The 22,722-nt window shown below is 41.5% G+C and overlaps 1 protein-coding gene across 1 annotated transcript; it reads left to right on the forward strand.

Moving 5' to 3' along the window:
* The first annotated feature begins 525 nt into the window (after positions 1 to 525).
* On the forward strand, positions 526 to 16,979 carry ZNF681 (zinc finger protein 681). Its single transcript, XM_030820296.1, has 4 exons — positions 526 to 543; positions 4,045 to 4,171; positions 4,678 to 4,773; positions 14,641 to 16,979. Exons 1-4 carry the CDS (start codon positions 541 to 543, stop codon positions 16,347 to 16,349), a joined length of 1,935 nt encoding a protein of 644 aa, XP_030676156.1. The 5' UTR covers positions 526 to 540; the 3' UTR covers positions 16,350 to 16,979.
* Positions 16,980 to 22,722: the final 5,743 nt, after the last annotated feature.

The raw sequence follows: 22,722 nt of genomic DNA on the forward strand, positions 1-22,722 counted from the left end.
ATCTGGCTGGGGGCTGTCGGGGTAGGGACTATGGCTGCCAGAAACCAGGACGGTCATAAAAGCTGAAATATTAAAATAATTGTTATTATATATATTTTTATTTTTGAATAGCTATCTAGTATATTATTTGAAATGCATGTGACCTTACACAGAAGGTTAAAGGCAAATACCCTGTTGGGTGGGCCTGGCTTAGTTCAGGGAGGGAGCCCTGTCTGAAAAGGCTGCAACTCAGGTTGTTAGTCTTCATTCAGCCGAGCATCTGATCACATCTTCTGTCACTCAGGACCTGAGGGGTGGGGTTTTAATCATTATCCAATCAGGGACGCTGGGCTGGGAACTGTCCAATCAGGCATGTAGCTGGAGCAGACAGGGCGGCTTCCGGTATTGGCGGGGTCTTTGTCTCTCCCTCCAGCCCGAGCTCCAGGTCTCGTCTTCACTGCTTTGTGTCCTCTGCTTCTAGAGGCCCAGTCTCTGTGGCCCTGTGACCTGCAGGTATTGGCGATCCATAGCTAAGACGCCAGGTCCCCCGGAAACCTAGAAATGGTGAGAATGCCGGGTCCGACATCCCGAGAGAGGGGAAGGGGCTGTGGCGGGACTCAGACCTCGCCGCAGTCAGCTCCACAATTTGCGCCCTGAGTTCTCCTCGCCCAGGTCGGCCTCAGTCCACTTCGACCATAAGATGGCGGCTGCGCTGACAGCCAGCCCCCCGGGCGTCCTTTCTCATCCCTGCTCAGTGACTGTGTCCTGGCCTGCAGCCCTCTCTGGGTGGCTCTGCACCCGCAGCGCCGGGTCTCTCCCAGATTGTGCAGGGATCACGGGAGGGTCGTCAGGGGAGAATCCTGATGGGTGCCGGGTTCATGAATGGGAAGAGCTTTGGTCCGTGGCGTTCCCAGTTTCTCTTTCCTTTCATTAAAAATTTATGAGAGTCAAAAGGCCTGGCGCGGTGGCTCGCGCGTGTAATTTCAGCACTTTGGGAGGCCGAGACAGCCTCCCGAGTAGGTGTAATTACAGACATTTGCCACCACGCGCGGCTAAATTGTTTTCTCTTCATATGGCCATTAGAAAAATAGATGAAGCAGTCATGGTCCCTACAATCCAGGAGCTTTTAGTCTAGCAACTGGATAAATGGTTAAATTAAGCATCATATAATTGGTACAATAAATAGATGTGTGCAGAAAACTTGGGCTCTATTTGTGCCACTTTATATAATTGTGACTTGTGATGTCATCACCTGAAGGAGTATTTATAGACAGAACTATTATTTCTATTTCTTTTACCTTGTTAATACATATTTATCTTTTAATAAAATTATCCTAGAAAACCTTTATAAATTTGTTCAAATTGCTTATTAGTATATGTTATATAATTGATAGGGCAGGGTCTAAGAAAGATTAAAATTATACAAACTCTGAGATTTAAGGCTTTTTTTTTTTTTTAAGATAAGTTTAGGAAAAACAGAACTGGAAATACCCCCGTGGCATAGAGAACAGAATTCTACATAGAGTCCACTCCCTGCCCCAGTTCTGCTCAGGTTCACCTTTTTGGAGGCCTTATTTAGGTCTGGCCCTACCCTGAAGTGTTGCCTCATAGAACTGATTAGTGGAGATCAGAGTTTTGGCTGGTGAATTCTGCTGCCTTTCTAGGGCTGGTGCTTACAATTCCTGAAACACAAAAGCAGATAAATTTAAAAAATAAAGTGTATATTTTATGGTTATAATTTTTTATTAAAACTAGTGCTTGCATTCTATCTAGCAACTTGTTTTCTATTCTTACAGATCTAGTAGTTGCTCCACAAGTCACAAAAAAGTAAACATAGACACAATATAAATTTCTCTAAAATACTTTAAATTCTTTCTGCATTCCTCTCTGTCTATATTTAGCTTTTATTGTATTTTTTTTTAAATCAATGACAGAGAAACAGAAGAAATAAAAATGCCAGGCTTTAAATCTAAATCCTGGGAATTATTAAACAGTACCAGCTCCCAGGGTGTTATAAAAATTAAGTTACATAATGTGTTATCCCAGGCACAGTGCCCTGTAACATAATCTTTTTTCTTTTTACTTTTGTTGTATCTCAGCACTTTTAGCTTGTATAACTTTTATAAGGCAGGTAAGGTGGCTCACACCTGTAATCCCAGCATTTTGGGAGGCCGAGGTGAGTGGATCACGAGGTGAGGAGTTTTGAGACCAGCCTGGCAAAGAGATCAGCCTGGCCAACATGGTGAAAGCCCATCTCTACTAAAAATACAAACATTAGCCAGGCGTGGTGGCGGACATCTGTAAGCCCAGCTACTCTGGAGGCTGAGGTCGGAGAATTGCTTGAACCCACGAGACAGAGGTTGCAGTGACCCGAGATCACGCCATGGCACTCCAGCTTGGGTGACAGAGCAAGACTCCAACTCAAAAAAAAAAAAAATTTTTTTTTGTATAATTTTTATTATCATTTATTTCTAAGTATAGTCTTTAAAAATTTTTTTTTCTATTTTTACTTTAAGTTTTGGGATACAAGTGCAGAACGTGTAGGTTTGTTACATAGGTATACATGTGTCATGGTGGTTTGCGGCACCTATCAACCCATCATCTAGGTTTTAAACCTGGCATGCAGGCCGGGCGTTGTGGCTCACGCCTGTAATCCCAGGACTTTGGGAGGTGGAGGCAGGTAGATCACGAGGTCAGGAGATCGAGACCATCCTGGCTAACACGGTGAAACCCCGTCTCTACTAAAAATACAAAAAAATTAGCCGGGCATGGTGGCGGCACCTGTAGTCCCAGCTACTCAGGAGGCTGAGGCAGGAGAATGGCATGAACCCGGGGGGCGGAGCTTGCAGTGAGCCGAGATCGCGCCACTGCACTGCCGCCTGGGCCACAGAGCAAGACTCCGTCTCAAAAAAAAAAAAAAAAAACCTGGCATGCATTAGCTATTTATCTTAATGCTCTTTCTCTCCTTGTCCTGCCACCCCCCGACTGGCCCTGGTGTGTATGGTTTGTCTCCTTGTGTTTATGTGTGCTCGTTGTTCAACTCTTACTAATGAGTGACAACATGCAGTGTTTGGTTTTCTGTTCCTGTGTTAGTTTTCTGAGGATAATAGCTTTCAGCTGCATCCATGGTCCCTGCAAAATACATGATCTTATTCTTTTTTATGGCTGCATAATATTCCATGGTTGTGTATGTACCACATTTTCTTTATCCATTCTATCATTGATGGGCATTTAGGTTGGTTCCATATCTTTGCTATTGTAAATAGTGATTCAATAACACATGTGTCTTTTTTTTTTGGGGGGGGGACATAGTCTTGCTTTGTCGCCGAGGCTGGAGTGCAGTGGCATCATCTCAGCTCACTGCAAGCTCCACCTCCTGGGTTCATGCCATTCTCCTGCCTCAGCCTCCCGAGTAGCTGGGACTACAGGTGCCCACCACTACGCCCGGCTAATTTTTTGTATTTTTAGTAGAGACGGGGTTTCACCAGGTTAGCCAGGATGGTCTCGATCTCCTGACTTCAAGATCCACCCGCCTCAGCCTCCCAAAGTGCTGGGATTACAGGCTGAGCCACCGCGCCCGGCCACATATGTGTCTTTATAGTAGAATGATTTATATTCTTGTGAGTATATACTCAGAAATGGTATCACTGGGTCAAATGGTATTTCTTGTCCTAGATCCTTGAGGAATCACCACGCTGTCTTCCACAATGGTTGAACTAATTTACATTCCCACCAACAGTGTCAAAGCATTCATATTTCTCCACAGCCTCACCAGCATTTATTGTTTCTTGACTTTTTGATAATCGCCATTCTGACTGGCAATTTATTTAGGCCTGGTGTTATAGATCTAATGCCACTTTCTTTTCTCATGGTTGTAGAACAGGTTAGAGAATGTTCCTGTGTAAAAAAAATTATTTTATTGGATAATTTCAGTTATTTCTGTAAGTCAGAACCAGTTCTCTTCACTTTTTTATTTTACCTTGAATCAAATTATAAATTCTTTCCATGGCCACTTTGTAAATGTGTGTGTGTGTGTGTGTGTGTGTGTATGTGTGTGTTTTTCAGGAACCATTGAAATTTAGGGATGTGGCCATAGAATTCTCTCTGGAGGAGTGGCAATGCCTGGACAGTATACAGCAGAATTTATATAGGAATGTGATGTTAGAGAACTACAGAAACCTGGTCTTCTTGGGTGAGGATAACTTCAATATACTATTCCTATTATACCCTAAAGATTTCATTTTTCTTTTTTATATAATGTTTTTAGGTCATTTATGCTTTGCATAAGTGAGTTTCAGATCCCTGTTTTTATAAAAATCTTAGGGATTCATCTCTGTAGAAAAGAATTTCTTTAAGATATTTCATCTTGACCTGAATTTTCTGCATTCCTGAGCTAATCTGTATTGTTCACTCTAGATTAGAGTGGTAATTCCAGAAGTTTAGTGGCATAAAATATTATTGCTCACACTTTAAAATCTAATTGCCAACATCAATTTTTGATTTGTTGTACTGGACAGTGAAATTAAGAACTAACAAATTTAAAATATTTTCTAAATATTTAGAAATTTCTTTTGTAAATCAGTATTTTGGGATTGATTTACAAGAATATTCTATTTCACCCTCTTTACTGACTGCATTGCCGTGTTGGTGATTAGAGAATATAAGCAAGATTTATGTTATTTATTCTCAATAAAACAGGTATTGCTGCCTCTAAGCCAGACCTGATCATCTGTCTGGAGCAAGAAAAAGAGCCTTGGTCTAGAAAGAGACGTAGGATGGTGGCCGAACTCCCAGGTAGGTGAGAGTGAAAGTGAATACAACAGATAACATAGATGACCGGTTCAAAGGTCAAAGAAAAAGCTAGTCCTTATAATGTGATTTGGGAAGCTGTATTCCAAAGGAAATAGTTTCTGGAAAGCCCGAGTTTTTGTTTTCTTTTCTTTTTCTTTTGAAAGATGGAGTCTCACTCTGTCACCCAAGCTGGAGTGCAGTGGCACATTCTGGGCTCACTGCAACCTCCACCTCCAGGTTCAAGCAATTCTTCTGTCTCAGCTTCCCAAGTAGCTGGGACTATAGGTGTGCGCCACCACGCCCAGCTAATTTTTGTATTTTTTTAGTAGAGACAGGGTTTCACTATGTGTTGGCCAGGCTGGTCTCGAACTCCTAACCTCAGGTGATCTGCCCACCTTGGCCTCTGAAAGTGCTGGGATTACAGGCATGAGCCACACCACCCTGCCGAGTTTTTCTATTTTGCTCTCACATAAGGGAGTCTTCTGTCTTATGCTCTTAAGTTCTCTCAGGACTCTGCTTTCCCTTCAGTGGTCTGCCTTCTAGTTTACAGTGAGAGCCAAAGTCTCCTTAATGGCATATAAGAGACTGCACAATCTGACTGCTTTTCCATTGTTTTGGGGGACACACAAATATCTGCATAATTTTGAGAAACTCTGTTAAACTATTTTTTAAGTTCTTTTTTTGCATCATCTCTGAAATGTGTGAGAGTAGTAGGTTTTTGTTCATTTTTCTGCACATTCCATCCTGTTTGTATTACTATAGTCTTCAAATATAGTTTGAAATTATAAAGTATGATGTCGTTCAGCTTTGTTTTTTTTTCTCAAGATTGCTTTCACTATTCAAAGTTTATTGTAGTTTCATATATAAATTTTAGACTTGTATTTTTCATTACTGTAAAATGCCACTGGAATTTTGATGGGGAGTTTATTGAATCTATAGATCATTTTGAATGACATGGCACTTTTTTTTTTTTTTTGAGACAAAGTCTCGCTCTTTCTCCAGGCTGGAGTGCAGTGGTACAATCTCGGCTCACTGCAACCTCTCCCTTCCAGGTTCAAGCTGTTATCCTGCCTCAGCCCCCCTAGTAGCTGGAACTACAGGTGCTCACCGCCAGGCCCAGCTAATTTTTATATTTTTAGTAGAGACAGAGTTTCGCCATGTTGGCCAGGATGGTCTCCATCTCTTGACCTCGTGATCTGCCTGCCTCAGCCTCCCAAAGTGCTGGGATTACAAGTGTGAGCCACCATGCCTGGCCAACATGGCACTTTAACAGTATTTATTCTTTCAATCTATAGACATGAAATATTTTTAAATTTATTTGTGTCTTTTCTAATTTCTCTCATTGATATATCTTTCATTGTAAAGATTTTCTACCTCTTTGATTAAATTTCTTCTCAGAAATTTATTTTAATGCTATTGTAAATAAGATTTTTTTTTGAGACAGAGTCTTGCTGTGTTGCCCAGGCTGGAGTGCAGTGGCGCAATCTTGGCTCACTGCAACCTCTGCCTCCCGGGTTCAAGGGATTCTCCTGCCTCAGCCTCCCAAGTAGCTGGGACTAAAGGCACGTGCCACCATGCCTGGCTAATTTTTGTATTTTTAGTTTAGATGGGGTTTCAGTATGTTGGCCAGGCTGGTCTTGAACTTTTGACCTCAGATGATCCACCTGCCTCAGCCTCCCAAAGTGCTGGAATTACAGGCGTGAGCCACCATGCCTGGCTGTAAATAAGATTTTTTAAATATTTTATCCGATAGCTTAAGTGTATGGAACCATAACTTGTATGTTAATTTTTTTTTTTTTTTTTTTGAGACGGAGTCTCGCCCTGTCGCCCAGGCTGGAGTGCAGTGGTGCAATCTGGGCTCACTGCAAGCTCCGCCTCCCGGGTTCACGCCATTCTCCTGCCTCAGCCTCCCGAGTAGCTGGGACTACAGGTGCCCGCCACCACGCTCGGCTAATTTTTTGTATTTTTAGTAGAGACGGGGTTTCACCGTGTTCGCCAGGATGGTCTCGATCTCCTGATCTCGTGATCCACCCACCTCGGCCTCCCAAAGTGTTGGGATTACAAGCATGAGCCACCGCACCCGGCCTGTGTGTTAATTTAATATTTTGCTAATTTACTGAGCGTATTTATTAGTTTAGACAGGATTTAATGTACTTTTAAAATATATATATATATGATCATATGATCTACAACCAGCAACTTTTTACTTACTTGTCTTCAATTTCAATGGCTCTTTTTCATTTTTTTGACTAATTCTTTTGCCACATACTTACAGTTCTTTGTTAAAAGAGAAGCATTGACAATAGGCAAAATATATTTTTGTATTAGTGTCTTTAAACTTGAAAAAGCAAAAGCTTCCTCAAGTTTTTATAACCTGTTTTCAGAAGGTAAATGTCTTTTGTTGGGCCCCCAGGGTAATGAGATGCCCTCTGGGTTTGTAGTGGAGAGGGCATGTAGCTTGGTCACAAGGCTGCTGGGTCTGCACTAGGGTCCACCTTTAGTTGGCTTGTTACAAGGGGCTTGGGTAGTTGTAATTCACATTTTATTTTTTGGACAGACTGAATTTCTCTCAAGGCTTTGACCTGTAGGGCAGACACTAGGGCAGGTTTCTGCAGTCAGATCTGTATATAGTAAGTCTTATTTAAGAATGTGGGTGAGTATGGCATTCACTGTGTGTCAGAGAGGATTTTTCCAGGTCACTGAGTGGGCTTTAACATAGGCAGAACTGGCTGTGAACTGTGGCTCAGGGATGTGAAACTGAGTCATTGAATTGCTTCAGGGACCACAGTAAAGGCCAAGGTCTGCAGGCCTGCTGCATGGCTATAAGTGGGTGTCTTTCTCAAGGTCTCTGAAAGGGTATGACCTCTTACAGACTGTGGCTGGGAAAAGTCTGAGATGATTACAGAGTAACTTCAGAATTATCAGTAGGACCAAGTTGGGTAGGCCATTTCCTGGTCTATACTAAAAAACAGGAGTTCTGTAGTTTGCCACCTGCCTTCTGAAAAATAGCACTACTCAGAATTGGGCATTAGCAGTTTCACAACTCCCTCCCTGGATCTCAAAGCTCTCCTAAAGGTGCTTAATTTGGAGATTAGGTCTTGCTACATAACCCAGGCTGGTTTTGAAATCCTGGCCTGAAGCAATTTTCCAACCTCAGGCCGGGCACGGTGTCTTACACCTGTAATCCCAGCACTTTGGGAGGCCGAGATGGGCAGATCACGAGGTCAGGAGATCGAGACCATCCTGGCTAACATGGTGAAACCCCGTCTCTACTAAAAATACAAAAAAAATTAGCCAGGCATGGTGGCAGGTGCCTGTAGTCCCAGCTATTCGGGAGGCTGAGGCAAGTGAATGGTGTAAACCCAGGAGGCAGAGGGTGCAGTGAGCTGAGATTGTGCCACTGCACTCCAGCCTAGGTGACAGAGCAAGACTCCATCTCAAAAATAAATAAATAAATAAATAAATAAAATTGTCTCTGGTTTCTTTTAAATGCTTATTTATTAAAAGTTTCTCATTAGAATCTTCTGTTTATGATTACACTCCATTTTCTTTGAAATTTTACTGCCATGGAGCACATGCCAATTATTCAAAATACCTGCCTTCTGTGAGTACACAGTCACATGTTATAGTTATTTAGAGAATAGAATTTTTTTTCTTTTCTTTTCTTTTTTTTTTGAGACAGTCTCACTCTGTTGCCAGGCTAAAGTACAATGGCGCAATCTCAGCTCACTGCAACCTCCGCCTCCTGGGTTCAAGCAGTTCTGCTGCCTCAGCCTCCCGAGTAGCTGGGATTACAGCCATGTGCCAAAACGCCCAGCTAATTTTATATTTTTAGTAGAGACGTGGTTTCACTCTGTTGGTCAGGCTGGTCTTGAACTCCCAACTTCAGGTGTTCCGCCTGCCTCAGCCACCCAAAGTGCTGGGATTACATGTGTGAGCCACCGCACCTGGCCTATTTAGATAAATTCGTAATGGTACATCGGTATTGCAAACCAGATCTTTATTTATTTATTATTATTTTTTTTGAGGTGGAGTTTTGCTCTTATTGCACAAGCTGGAGTGCAATGGCACAGTCTTGGTTCACTGCAACCTCCACCTGCCAAGTTCAAGCAATTCTCCTGCCTCAGCCTCCCGAGTAGCTGAGATTACAGGCATGTGCCACCATGCCTGGCTAATTTTATACTTTTTTTTTTTAGTAGAGATAGGGTTTCTCCATTTTGGTCAGGCTGGTCCCGAACCCCCAACCTCAGATGATCCACCTACCTCAGCCTCCCAAAGTGCTGGGATTACAGGTGTGAGCCACCACGCCTGGCCTACTAGTGTGTTTTTTTAGAGATGCGGTCTCACTCTCTTGCCCAGGCTGAAGTGCAGTGGAGTGATTTTGGCTCACTGCAACCTCTGCCTCCCATGTTCAAGGGATCCTACCACTTCAGCCTCCCGAGTAGCTGGGACTACAGGCACATGCCACCAGGACTGGCTAATTTTTGTATTTTTAGTAGAGACGGGGTTTCCCTATGTTGGCCAGGCTGATCTCGTACTTCTGACCTCAAGTGATTTGTCCACCTCAGTCTCCCTAAGTGCTGGGATTATAGGCGTGAGCCACCACACCTGGCTGCAAACCATATTTTGAGTAAACATTTCTCTCATTATTGTTTTCCAGTTCATACTAGTGTGTTTTTTTTTTTTTTTTTGAGACGGAGTCTCGCTCTTGCCCAGGCTGGAGTGCAATGGCGCAATCTCGGCTCACTGCAAGCTCTGCCTCCCGGGTTCACACCATTCTCCTGCCTCAGCCACCTGAGTAGCTGGTACTACAGGCGCCCACCACCATGCCTGGCTAATTTTTTTTATTTTTAGTAGAGACGGGGTTTCACCGTTTTAGCCAAGATAGTCTCGATCTTCTGACCTCATGATCTGCCCACCTCGGCCTCCCAAAGTGCTGGGATTACAGGCATGAGCCACCGCGCCTGGCCTACTAGTGTGTTTTTTTTAGTGTAGGTTTCTTAATATTAGTTTCTTGTGCTTTTTAGTTTTACATATGTATTATAATTTTAGACAATTTGCAATTCTGTTTGTACACTTTAAGTCAGTGTGGGGTTTACTTAAGAGATACATCAGCCATATGTCTATGTTTGTGTGTTTATCTATAAATATAACCACAACTTTGGTTATGACTTATCTTGTATATATTCTTTCTTAGTTGATTTTTTTTTTTTTTTTTTTGAGGTGGAGTTTCACTCTGTCGCCCAGGCTGGAGTGCAATGGCGTGATCTTGGCTAACTGCAACCTCTACCTCACGGGTTCAAGCAGTTCTCCAGCCTCAGCCACTGAGTAGCTGGGATTGCAGGCTCATGTCACCACACTCAGATAATTTTTGTATTTTTAGTAGAGATGGGGTTTCACAGTGTTGGCCAGGCTGGTCTCGAACTTCCGACCTCAGGTGATCCACTCACCTTGGCCTCCCAAAGTGCTGAGATTACTGGCGTGAGCCACCATGCCCGGCCCCTTTTTTTTTTTTCTTAGGTGATTTTCAGTGATTGTTTTATCTTGTCTAATTGAGTAGTCATGGAAATAGTTTTATTTTCACCATGTGTTTAATGATGAATATGTATTTGCTGTGTGTGAGAGAAACACTTTTGTGATTTGAAGGTAATTTATGAAAAGATTTATGATTTTGAATTTTTTCAGATTTTGAGAAAAATTAATTGTAAAAACACATAACATAAAATTTACCATCTTAAATTTATTGAAGTATACATTTCAGGGCCAGGCATGGTTGTGGCTTACGTGTGTAATCCCAGAATTTGGGGGTCTTAAGGCAGGAGGATTGCTTGATCCCAGAAGTTTGAGACCAGCTTGGGCAACATATGGAGATTCCCGCTCTACAAATTTTTTTTTTTTTAACCCAGGCATGGTTGTGTGCACCTGTGGTCCCAGCTCTTTGAAAGACTGAGGGAGGAGGATTACTTGAGTCTGGGAATTTGAGGTTACACTTAGCCATGATTGTGCCACTGCACTCTACCTTGCATGATAGAATGAGACCCTGTCTCAAAAAAAAGCTGTACATTTCAGACATGTTAAGTGTATTCATATTGTTATGCAAAAGACTTTTAAAAATTTTACATCTAATAAAACTAAAACTCAATATCCATTAAGTAACAGCTGAACATTTTACCCTCTCTCCAGCCCTTGACAAATATCCTTCTACTTTCTGTTTTTATGAGTGTGAGTACTTAAGATATCTCCTATAAATGGGATCATATAGTATCCATCATTTTGTTAATGGCTTATTTCAGGTGACATAATAATTCTCAAAGTTTGTCTTAAAGTGTGACAAGATTTTTTTTAAGGCTGAATAATATTCCATTGTATTTATATGTTACATTTTTTCATGTATTTATAAGTCAAGAAAGGGTTGCTTCAGTCTTTTGGCTTTTGTGAATACTGGTACAGTAAACATCAATGTTCAAATATGCCTTCTAGCTCCTGCATTGCAGAGTGTGCATATAGATTTACAAATTGAATTATTGTATTTAATGATTCCATTTTTAATTATTTGGGTAACATAACATTTTAAAACAGTGGCTGCATCCTTGTTTTACACCAACAAATAACGGGTTTTCATTTCATCATCAACAGATTTAATGTTTTAAAAAAATTGATAGTGGCCATTCTAATTGGTTTGAGTTGATTTTTTTCACGTGATTTTTATGCATTTCTCTACAAATGTAATTTCCTGTGTCTTTTCAAATGCTTTTTCCCATTTTTGTATTTTTTTGATGAAAATTTATTTCTGTTATTAGTCCATTTAAGACTTGTTTATATATTCTCAATATTAACTGCCATGGACCTTGCTGGACTGAACAAAGGAGGATGAACGTGGGAATAAAGACAAAGACAAAAGAGTATATTTGGAAGAAGGGGTCAGGGGGCTTCTTGCTTCTAGTGAACAAGGGCCCTGAACTTCTATAGCCCTTTGTATGTATTGAGTAAAGGAGATAGGGAGAAGGGGGTGGTTGTCAGTCAGCTGCTTTACTTAGTGCAGGCTTGCACGACTGCATTCTTTGAACAGTAGTCTCCAGATGTTCCAGTAGATAACCTCAAGGAGCATGGCACCAGGGAATGACTACCCTCAGCAAACCTTCTGGTGGCAGGCACAGATGTGAGTTTGCCCACATCCTGCATTCATGATAAACAGTTTGCTGTTTGATCACATAGCCTTCAATGGAATGCTGAGTTGGTCATGATCCTCAGGCCTTTAGCTCCCTACAATTAACTCTTATCACATATAATTTGAAATGTTTTTACTTATTTTCTACAAAGCATTGTCACTGTAATGTTTTTTTGATGTGTGGAAATTTTGAAGTGTAGTGTAGTTACTTTTTTCTTTGATGCTCATGCATTTAATATCATATCAAAAAAAAATGGTGCCAAGACCAACGTCATGTCATTTCTCTTTTTTTCTAAGAGATTTGTTATTTTTATATGTTTAAGTATTTTATTTAAAATATTTTTTGTATATGATTCAAAGAATCCAGCTTTATCAGTGTTGGTGTCCAGTTTTCAAAATGATTTTTTGAAGAGATTGTCTTTTCTCTAGTGTGTGCTCATGGCAACATTGTAAAAGATTATTTAATCATATACTGAAGAGTTTATTTCTGGGCTCTCTCTTCTGTTTTTTAATCTGTTTAGCTGTCTGTCAGTACCACCTTGTTTTTGTAGCTATTAATATTTTTTAAAATCCAGAAGTATAACACCTCTTTGTTCTTTTTCATGAGTGTTTGGCTATAGTTTAAAATCAAATTTAAAAATTTTAAACAATTTTCTTGTAAAACTTGTGCTTTGGGGATTTTTATAGAAATTATATTGAATGTATTCATCACTGTAAGTTGTACAGACATCTTTGAAAACTTAAATTTTTTGACCCTTGAGTAAAACTATGTTGAAGAGTATGTGTTATTTTCATATATATTTGAATGTGCCAGTTTTACTTGTGCTCTCAATTTCCAGTTTCATTCAGTTTTAGCCAGAAAACATTCAGTGTACAATTTTTATTTTCTTACATTTATTTGTTGTCGTTGTTGTTTTGAGACAGGATCTTTTTCTCTTACCCAGGCTGGAATGCAGTGACTGCAGCTTCAACCTTTGGGGCTCAAGTGCTCCTTTCACCTCAGCCTCCTTAGTAGCTGGAACTACAGAGATGCACTACCATGCCTGGCTAATTTTTTGATTATTTGTAGGGACGGAGTCTTACTGTTTTCCTAGGCTCGTCTCAAACTTCTGGCCGCAAGAGATCCTCCCATCTTGGTCTCCCAAAGTGTTGAAATTATAGGCATGAGCCACAGCACCCACCTGGTATTCCTAAATTTAATAAGACTTGTTGTGTATCCTAACAGAATACACCAGATGCAAATAAGAATATTGTGTATTTTCTTGCTTTTAACTGGAAAGTTGTTTACATGTCTGTTAAGCCTAGTTGATCTGTGGTATAACCTGAATGTTCACGTTCCCCAAACATTATGCTGCAATGCAGTCCTCAGTGTTGGATGCAGAACCTGGTGGGAGGTGTTCGAGTCATGGGGGCAAATTTCTCATGAATGGCTTGGCATTACCCTCTTGGTAATCAGAAAGTTTACCCTCTGTTAATTTAAATGAGAGCTGGTTCATTAAAATTACCTGGCTTCTTTATTTCACACTTGGCACTGTCCCTTACCATGTGATATGTTCAGTTACTCTTTGTGTTTCACCATGATTGTAAGCTTTGTGAGACCCTCACCAGAAGTCGATGCTGGCACGCACTTCTTGTACAGTCTGCCAAACTGTGTGCCAAATAAACTTTTTCTTTTTTCTTTTTTTTTTTGTTTGTTTTTTGTTTTGTTTTTGAGACAGTCTCACTCTGTCACCTAGGCTGGACTGCAGTGGCACAATCTTGGCTCACTGCAACCTCCGCCTCCCGGCTTCAAGCTATTCTCCCGCCTCAGCCTCCCGAGTAGCTGGGATTACAGGCATGCACCACCATGCCTGGCTAATTTTGTATTTTAAGTAGAGACAGAGTTTCACCATGTTGGCCAGGCTGGTCTCAAAATCCTGACCTCAGTTGATTTGCCTGTGTTGGCCTCCCAAAGTGCTGTGATTACAGGCATGAGCCAACGCACCCTGCCAACCTTTTTCCTTTATAAATTATCCACTCTCAGGTATGCCTCTGTATGCAAAATAATTGAAGTTGGCAATTTACTTTTAAAGGTATTATGTTATATTGGGGAGCAGAAAGGTCTATTTTGGGTAAATGTAACAGACTTTTATTTTCTTTCTATGTGGCTCTTTGCATTCTGCTCACCTGGGTCATTGCACACACTTAACTAATTTGTAAATTTTCCACAAATATATTTTGGTCAATATGTTTTTGTTACATTTATATTTCTATTAAGAAATCAGGGCCTTTGGGCCGAGCACGGTGGCTCATTCCTGTAATCCCAGCATTTTGGGAGGCTGAGGTTGGCAGATCACGAGGTCAGGAATTTGAGACCAGCCTGGCCAACATGGTGAAACCCCGTTTCTACTAAAAATACAAATATTAGCTGGACATGGTGGTGCATGCCTGTAATCCTAGCTACTCAGTAGGCTGAGGCAGGAGAGTTGCTTGAACCTGGGAGGTAGCGGTTGCAGTGAGCTGAGATCACACTACTGCAGTCCAGCCCAAGTGACAGATTGAGACTCCGTCTCAGGAAAAAAAAAAAAAAGAAAGAAATTAAGGCCTTTGGTATTTTGCTATACCATCTTGCTTATGTAATTTGTATAATTGTATAGGTTGGATTTGTAAAGTATATTTAGAGTCTATCAAGTGGAGTCATTTGTTATTTTTATTTCTTTCAGTTATTTGTTCTCATTTTGCCCAAGACTTTTCACCAGAGCAGAACATAAAAGATTCCTTCCAAAAAGTGACACTGAGAAGATATGGAAAATGTGAACATGAGAATTTACAGTTAAGTAAAAGTGTGGATGAGTGCAAGGTGCAAAAAGGTTATAATGGACTTAACCAATGTTTGCCAACTACCCAGAGCAAAATATTTCAATGTGATAAATATAAGAAAATCTTTCATAAATTTTCAAATTTAAGTGGACATAAGGTAAGACACACCAGAAAAAAACCTTTTAAATGTAAAGAATTTGGCAAATCATTTTGCATGTTTTCAAACCTAACTCAACATAAAATAATTTGTACTAGAGTAAATTTCTACAAATGTGAAGACTGTGGAAAAGCCTTTAATGGATCCTCAATCTTTACTAAACGTAAAAGAATTCATATTGGAGAGAAACCGTACACATGTGAAGAATGTGGCAAAGCCTGTAACCAGTTCACAAACCTTACTACACATAAGATAATTTATACTAGAAAGAAACTCTACAAACGTGAAGAATGTAGCAAAGCCTTTAACCCGTCGTCACACATTACAACACATACAATAATTCATACTGGAGAGAATCCCTACAAACGTGAAGAATGTGGCAAAGCCTTTAATCAGTCCTCAACCCTTACTACACATAAGATAATTCATACCAGAGAGAAACTCAATGAATATAAGGAATGTGGCAAAGCTTTCAACCAGTCCTCACACCTTACCAGACATAAGATGATTCATACTGGAGAGAAACCCTGCAAGTGTGAAGAATGTGGCAAAGCCTTTAACCAGTTCTCACACCTTACCAGACATAAGATAATTCATACTGGAGAGAAGCCCTACAAATGTGAAGAATGTGGCAAAGCCTTTAGGCAGTCCTCACACCTTACTACACATAAGATAATTCATACTGGAGAGAAACCCTACAAATGTGAAGAATGTGGCAAAGCTTTTAACAAGTCCTCACACCTTACTAGACATAAGAGCATTCATACTGGAGAAAAACTCTACCAGTGTGAAAAATGTGGCAAAGCTTCTAACCAATCCTCAAACCTTACTGAACATAAGAATATTCATACTGAAGAGAAACCATACAAATGTGAAGAATGTGGCAAAGCCTTTAACCAGTTCTCAAACCTTACTACACATAAAAGAATTCATACTGGAGAGAAACCCTACAAATGTGAAGAATGTGGCAAAGCTTTTAGCCAGTCCTCAATCCTTACTACGCATAAGAGAATTCATACTGGAGAGAAACCCTACAAATGTGAAGAATGTGGCAAAGCTTTCTATCGATCCTCAAAACTTACTGAACATAAGAAAATTCATACTGGAGAGAAACCCTACGCATGTGAAGAATGTGGCAAAGCCTTTAACCATTCCTCACACCTTACTACGCATAAGGTAATTCATACTGGAGAGAAACCCTACCAATGTGAAGAATGTGGTAAAGCCTTTAACCAGTCCTCACACCTTACTAGACATAAGAGGATTCATACTGGAGAGAAACCCTACCAATGTGAAAAATGTGGCAAAGCTTTTAACCAGTCCTCAAACCTTACTGGACATAAGAAAATTCATAGTGGTGAGAAACTCTACAAACCTAAAAGATGTAACAGTGATTTTGAAAACACTTCAAAGTTTTCTAAACATAAAAGAAATTATGCTGGTGAGAAATCTTAGAAATGTGAAGAATATAACAAAACCTTTAAAGGTTGTCACACTTGATTGTACATAAGATAATTCATACTAAAAAAAACTTATAAGTGTGAAGAATGTGGCAAAACTTTTAACCAGTGCTCACACCTTATTGCACAGGAAAGCATTTGTACTAGAAAAAAAATTTCAAATATACAGAATGTGAAAAAGCCATTAATATCTGTTCACGTCTTAACATCAGAGATTTCATACTTAATAAAAGCATTATACATGCAATTACTGTCAAAAATCTTTCAGAAAATAGAAGCCTCTAAAGTGAAGAGTATTCATTTTGAAGACACACATTATGAACATAAGGAGGGTTGTAGTAACCTTTGCTTGTATCACAGATCTCATTGTACACATTTTGTACTAGAGAAAAACCCTGGAGCAATTGCTTAAACTTTGTGCAACATAGGGAAATATATATTGGAGAAAAACCCTGTAAATGTAATAAATTTGGGAAAACTTTTTTTCAAAAATGACAGCTTAGAAAACACTAGAGGGTTCATACTAAAATCTATTTTTGCAGATGCAGTAAATATGAAAAAATATTTAATCCAAAATTCTTTGTAAATATCAGATAATTCACAGTAGAAATATTTAAGGCACTGACACTTCAGACATTACACTAAATAACATTGCTGAGTATAGAAAGGAATCTAAAACTAAAGTTGGTAAATGAATTATTTGTATATAACATAAGAAGTAGCAAATTTTTGCAGTTATAATTACATTCAAAGTATACTTTTTTCTTTGAAAAAATTAGGTTTTATAAAAAGTGAATAATGTCATTAACTCAAATTATGCTCTTCATTCCTATTGTATTCACATGTGAAAGCATGTGACTAATTGTTGCTGCATCAAAGATGAGAGATTCTTTGTTAGGCGTGCATTACGACCTTTTTTAGTGACAGTAAGGACATTAAAATGTAAGATGCAAGATGAAAATGTAAGTGGAGAGGCTCTTTCTGGTTAATTTATAATATTGACTGATGCATGAGGTAAGTGTTCAGAGAAATATCCTGTGTTATATTGAGAAAAAAATTTTTTTGGTATATCATTTTACTAATTGTACTTTCTTTTTTTTGTTTTTGAGACAGAGTTTCGCTCTTGTTGCCCAGGCTGGAGTGCAACGGTGTGATCTTGGCTCACCGAAACCTCCACCTCCCAGGTTCAAGGGATTCTCCTGCCTCAGTCTCCCAAGTAGCTGGGATTACAGGCATGTGCCACCATGCCCGTCTAATTTTGTATTTTTAGTAGAGATGGGGTTTCTCTACGTTGGTCAGGCTGGTCTCGAACTCCCGACCTCAGGTGATCCACCCACCTCGGCCTCCCAAAGTGCTGGGAATTCAGGTGTGAGTCACCATGCCTGGCCAGTTGTACTCATATGTAATAAAATGTAGTACATTTAAAAATTTTTAGATAATCTGTGAACTTATTAATCAGGCTTTTTAAAAAACATGTTAAGACCATTGTGCATTCAATGAAGCATTATTATGCCATTAAATTTAACTTATCTCATCTTACTCAAGGATATAGGTAAATGATGGTAACAATACACTATTTAATAAGATAATGGACTAACATTTCTAGTAATCTATTTTGCCAGTGGCTTTAAATTGCAAATAAGTCAGAGAATATTATTCCTGTAGGTTGAATTATTATTCATTTTTTCTTATTTAAACTTATTTTTCTTAATTTTTGTGGGTACATAGTATGTGTAAATATGGCATATATGGCATATTTTGATACAGGTATATAATATGTAATAATTACATATGGGTAAATGAAATATTCATTACCTGCAGCATTTATTGTTTGTATTATAAACTAATTCTGCACTTTTCGGGTTTTTTTTTTTTTTTGAGACAAGTCTCACTATGTCACCCAGGCTGGAGTGCATTGGCATGGTCTCTGCTCACTGCAACCTCCACCTACCGGGTTCAAGTGATTCTCCCACCTCAGCCTCCTGAGTAGTTGGGACTACAGGCATATGCCACCACACTCAGCTAATTTTTGTATTTTTAGTAGAGACAGAGTTTGACTATGTTGGCCAGGTTTGTCTTGAATTCCTGACCCCGTGATTAGCCCCCTCGGCCTCCCAAAGTGCTGGGATTACAGGTGTGAACCACCACGCCCAGCCACTTTTAGTTGTTTTTAAATGTACATTAAATTGTTATTGGCTACAGGGTCTCTTTTATGGTCATAAGAAAACAATATAAACAAAATGCATACATTTCTGAGACCTGAATTAACATTAAAAAATTGTTACATATTTTTCTTCAAACATGTTGCCTCTCTGCCTGTGAGCACATACAATTAGTTTTGATTTACACGGAGTTAAATATGTACATATATTACTTTAAAGATAAAGCTTGGGTTTAAAACAATTATGGAGGCCAGGCGCGGTGGCTCACGCTTGTAATCCCAGCACTTTGGGAGGCCGAGGTGGGTGGATCACGAGGTCAGGAGATCGAGACCATGATGAAACCCCGTCTCTACTAAAAAAAATACAAAAAATTAGCCGGGCGTGGTGGCAGGCGCCTGTAGTCCCAGCTACTTGGAGAGGCTGAGGCAGGAGAATGGAGTGAACCCGGGAGGCGGAGCTTGCAGTGAGCCGAGATTGCGCCACTGCACTCCAGCCTGGGTGACAGAGCAAAGACTCCGTCTCAAAAAAAAAAAATTATGGAGTAAATAAATGCCTTCTTTGTGAGTGTGAGTTTCTACCTAGTTTCAGAAGAGCAATATTGAAACAAATCAAAGTATTTTAATTAGATGACTACTACAAAACTAAAAAAACTTAAAAATGCTGAAAACAAATCCATACTCTCTGTATTGAATTGATTACTGTAAAATTGTATGGCTTATAATTCAGAATCTCCCTATGCAAATTTTTGTTTTTACTTGCCTGATTCTTAGGCTAGACCCATAATTTTCTTGTGTCTTACATTTTTTTCTCTTATGTAAGACGCTATGTGAGCTGGTCAGAGATTATAAAAATAATTTTTATAGAATTAGTGCAAAAAAATTTAGATGTAATTTCAAAATTAGTGTATTGTTATATTTTATGTTGTTAGAATATTTTATTTTGTTCTTTTAATTGGAGAACCCTATATAAGCCTACTTTTTTTAGTTTTTGTTCCTTTCACTTTTTATAATGAAAACAAGTAAATATTGATTGAGCCCATTTGTTTAGGTAAGTACTAGGGGGGCTTCCTAAATCATGAGGATGTTTTTATATATAAATGTAGCAAACAAACATGACAGTGCTTTCTGTGTCACAGATGCTTTATAATAAGCCATAAATATTCCTGTTGGAGTTAGTTTGTAACTTCAAGACAGAGGCGGAACATATCAATGGTGAAAAATAACGTTGATTTTTTATGTGGAGAGGACATTTTTTTTCAGGCTGCAAAGCTCAATTTTGCTGAATTAAAAAATTGTGCTTCTTTTATTTCCTAATTGTCTTAGTTTTGTTTGTCTTATTATATGTATTTCAGCTGTGTATGCATCACAGCCCTCCTTTTTGCTGTGCTGTGCCTACAGTTTTCTCACTGTTCTCTTCACACCATGTCATTTCATATGGTATATTGTAGGTTTTGATGAGAAATCAGTATTTTTAATGCACTGCAAGATTGTTTTTAACTGGAGATTTTCCTTATCAATATAACTTTCTGATCAGTTAAATTAAGACAAAAAGCATACAATGTCCACAGATGAAAGGATTAAATCATTTAGCATTGTTTTTCTCTGTTTGTTAAAGAATAATCTTACTAATTCTTACACAAAGTGTGGCAAATATAAAATTTGCTTGAAAATATATCTTAGAAATTAAACTTTTAATTTAATTTTCTACAGTATACTTATACCACAATGTATGTTTCCATGAAAAATATTCTATTTATAAGTGTGAACTTTAAACATTGCAAAATAGTAAAATGACCTCTGTGAATTTGAAACCTGGAGTAATATTTCTTTTCTATATTCATATTACAATTTGAAGAAATTTTCTCAGTCTTATATGATTTTTTTAGTGGGTGAAGTTCAGTCTACAGTTTTTACATTTAGTCACCTAACTCTAGCCAACTTCTTGGTCATATTCTCTGGAAAACATTCGAAGATCATGGCAGCTTTTGGATTAAAACATTTTCTATTATTTTGCGTGCAAACTTGTTTACTGTGTTCAGAGTGGCCAGTCATGAGACCATAAGAAACAGCTGCCCTTTTAGTGTCTTTCATACCATTACCATCTGTAATATATAAATTATGCATTTATTCTGTGAAGCATGACATTTTGAAGTATATACACATTGTCAAATTCTTCGTTCTAGATAATTAATGCTTTACCTCACATAGTTAACATTTTTGTGGTAAGAGCACATGACAATGTTTTAGCATTTTTCAGAAATGCAGATACGTTGTTATGAACTATAGGCACCCTTTCTTCTTCTTCTTCCTCTTCCTCCTCTTCTTCTTCTTCTTCTTCTTCTTCTTCTTCTTCTTCTTCTTCTTCTTCTCCTCCTCCTCCTCTTCCTCTCCTCTCTTCCTCTCTTCCTTCTTCTTCTTCTTCTTCTTCTTTCTCCTCCTTCTTCTTCTCTTTTTCTTTCTTCTTTCTTCTTCTCTTCTTCTTCTTTTTCCCCTCTGTGGCCCAGGCTGCAATCTACTCGGCTCACTGCTGCCCGCGCCACGGACTACCTGGGACTGCCGCCGCGCTCCACCGCTGCCGGCTTTTTCTCCTTTGGCTGCAGGCGCGCGTCGCCATGTTGCCCACGCTGGTCGCCAGCTCCTGACGCCGAGTGCTCTGCCCGCCTCAGCCTCCCGAGTACTGGGACTGCAGACGGAGTCTCGCTCACCCGGTGCTCGGTGTTGCCCGGGCTGGAGTGCGGTGGCGTGGTCTGGGCTCGCGGCAGCCTCCGCCTCCCAGCCGCCTGCCTTGGCCTACCAGGGTGCTGGGATTGCAGCCCCTGCCCGGCCACCGCCCCGTCTGGGAGGTGGGGAGCGTCTCTGCCCGGCCACCCATCGTCTGGGAGGTGAGGAGCGCCTCTGCCCGGCCACCCATCGTCTGGGAGGTGAGGAGCGCCTCTGCCTGGCCACCCATCGTCTGGGAGGTGAGGAGCGCTTCTGCCCGGCCACCCATCGTCTGGGAAGTGAGGAGCGCCTCTGCCTGGCCGCCCCGTCTGGGAAGAAGTGAGGAGCGCCTCTGCCCGGCCACCCCGTCTGGGAAGTGAGGAGCGCCTCTGCCCGGCCGCCCCGTCTGGGAAGAAGTGAGGAGCGCCTCTGCCTGGCCGCCCCGTCTGGGAAGTGAAGAGCGCCTCTGCCCGGCCGCCCCATCCGGGAAGAAGCGAGGAGCGCCTCTGCCCTGCCGCCCTGTCCGGGAAGAAGTGAGGAGCCCCTCTGTCCGGCCGCCCCGTCTGGGAAGTGAGGAGCACCTCTGCCCGGCCACCCATCGTCTGGGAAGTGAGGAGCGCCTCTGCCCGGGCGCCCCGTCTGGGAAGTGAGGAGCACCTCTGCCCGGCCACCCATCGTCTGGGAAGTGAGGAGCGCCTCTGCCCGGCCGCCCCGTCTGGGAAGTGAGGAGCACCTCTGCCCGGCCGCCCCGTCTGGGAAGTGAGGAGCGCCTCTGCCCGGCCACCCACCGTCTGCGAAGTGAGGAGCGCCTCTGCCCGGCCACCCACCGTCTGGGAAGTGAGGAGTGCCTCTGCCCGGCCACCCATCGTCTGGGAAGTGAGGAGCGCCTCTGCCCGGCCGCCCCGTCTGGGAAGTGAGGAGCACCTCTGCCCGGCCACCCATCGTCTGGGAAGTGAGCGCCTCTGCCCGGCCGCCCCGTCTGGGAAGTGAGGAGCACCTCTGCCCCGCCACCCATCGTCTGGGAAGTGAGGAGCGCCTCTGCCCGGCCGCCCCATCTGGGAAGTGAGGAGCACCTCTGCCCGGCCACCCACCGTCTGCGAAGTGAGGAGCGCCTCTGCCCGGCCACCCACCGTCTGGGAAGTGAGGAGCGCCTCTGCCCGGCCGCCCCGTCTGGGAAGTGAGGAGCGCCTCTGCCCGGCCACCCACCGTCTGGGAAGTGAGGAGCACCTCTGCCCAGCCGCCCTGTCTGGGAAATGAGGAGAGCCTCTGCCCGGCCACCCATTGTCTGGGAAGTGAGGAGTGCCTCTGCCTGGCCACCCACCCTCTGGGAAGTGAGGAGCACCTCTGCCCGGCCGCCCCGCCTGGGAAGTGAGGAGAGCCTCTCCCGGCCACCCACCGTCTGGGAAGTGAGGAGCGCCTCTGCCCGGCCACCCACCGTCTGGGAAGTGAGGAGCGCCTCTGCCCGGCCGCCCCATCTGGGAAGTGAGGAGCACCTCTGCCCGGCCAC

Source organism: Nomascus leucogenys, chromosome 10 (genome assembly GCF_006542625.1).
Source record: "Nomascus leucogenys isolate Asia chromosome 10, Asia_NLE_v1, whole genome shotgun sequence".
Lineage (NCBI taxonomy): Eukaryota > Metazoa > Chordata > Mammalia > Primates > Hylobatidae > Nomascus > Nomascus leucogenys.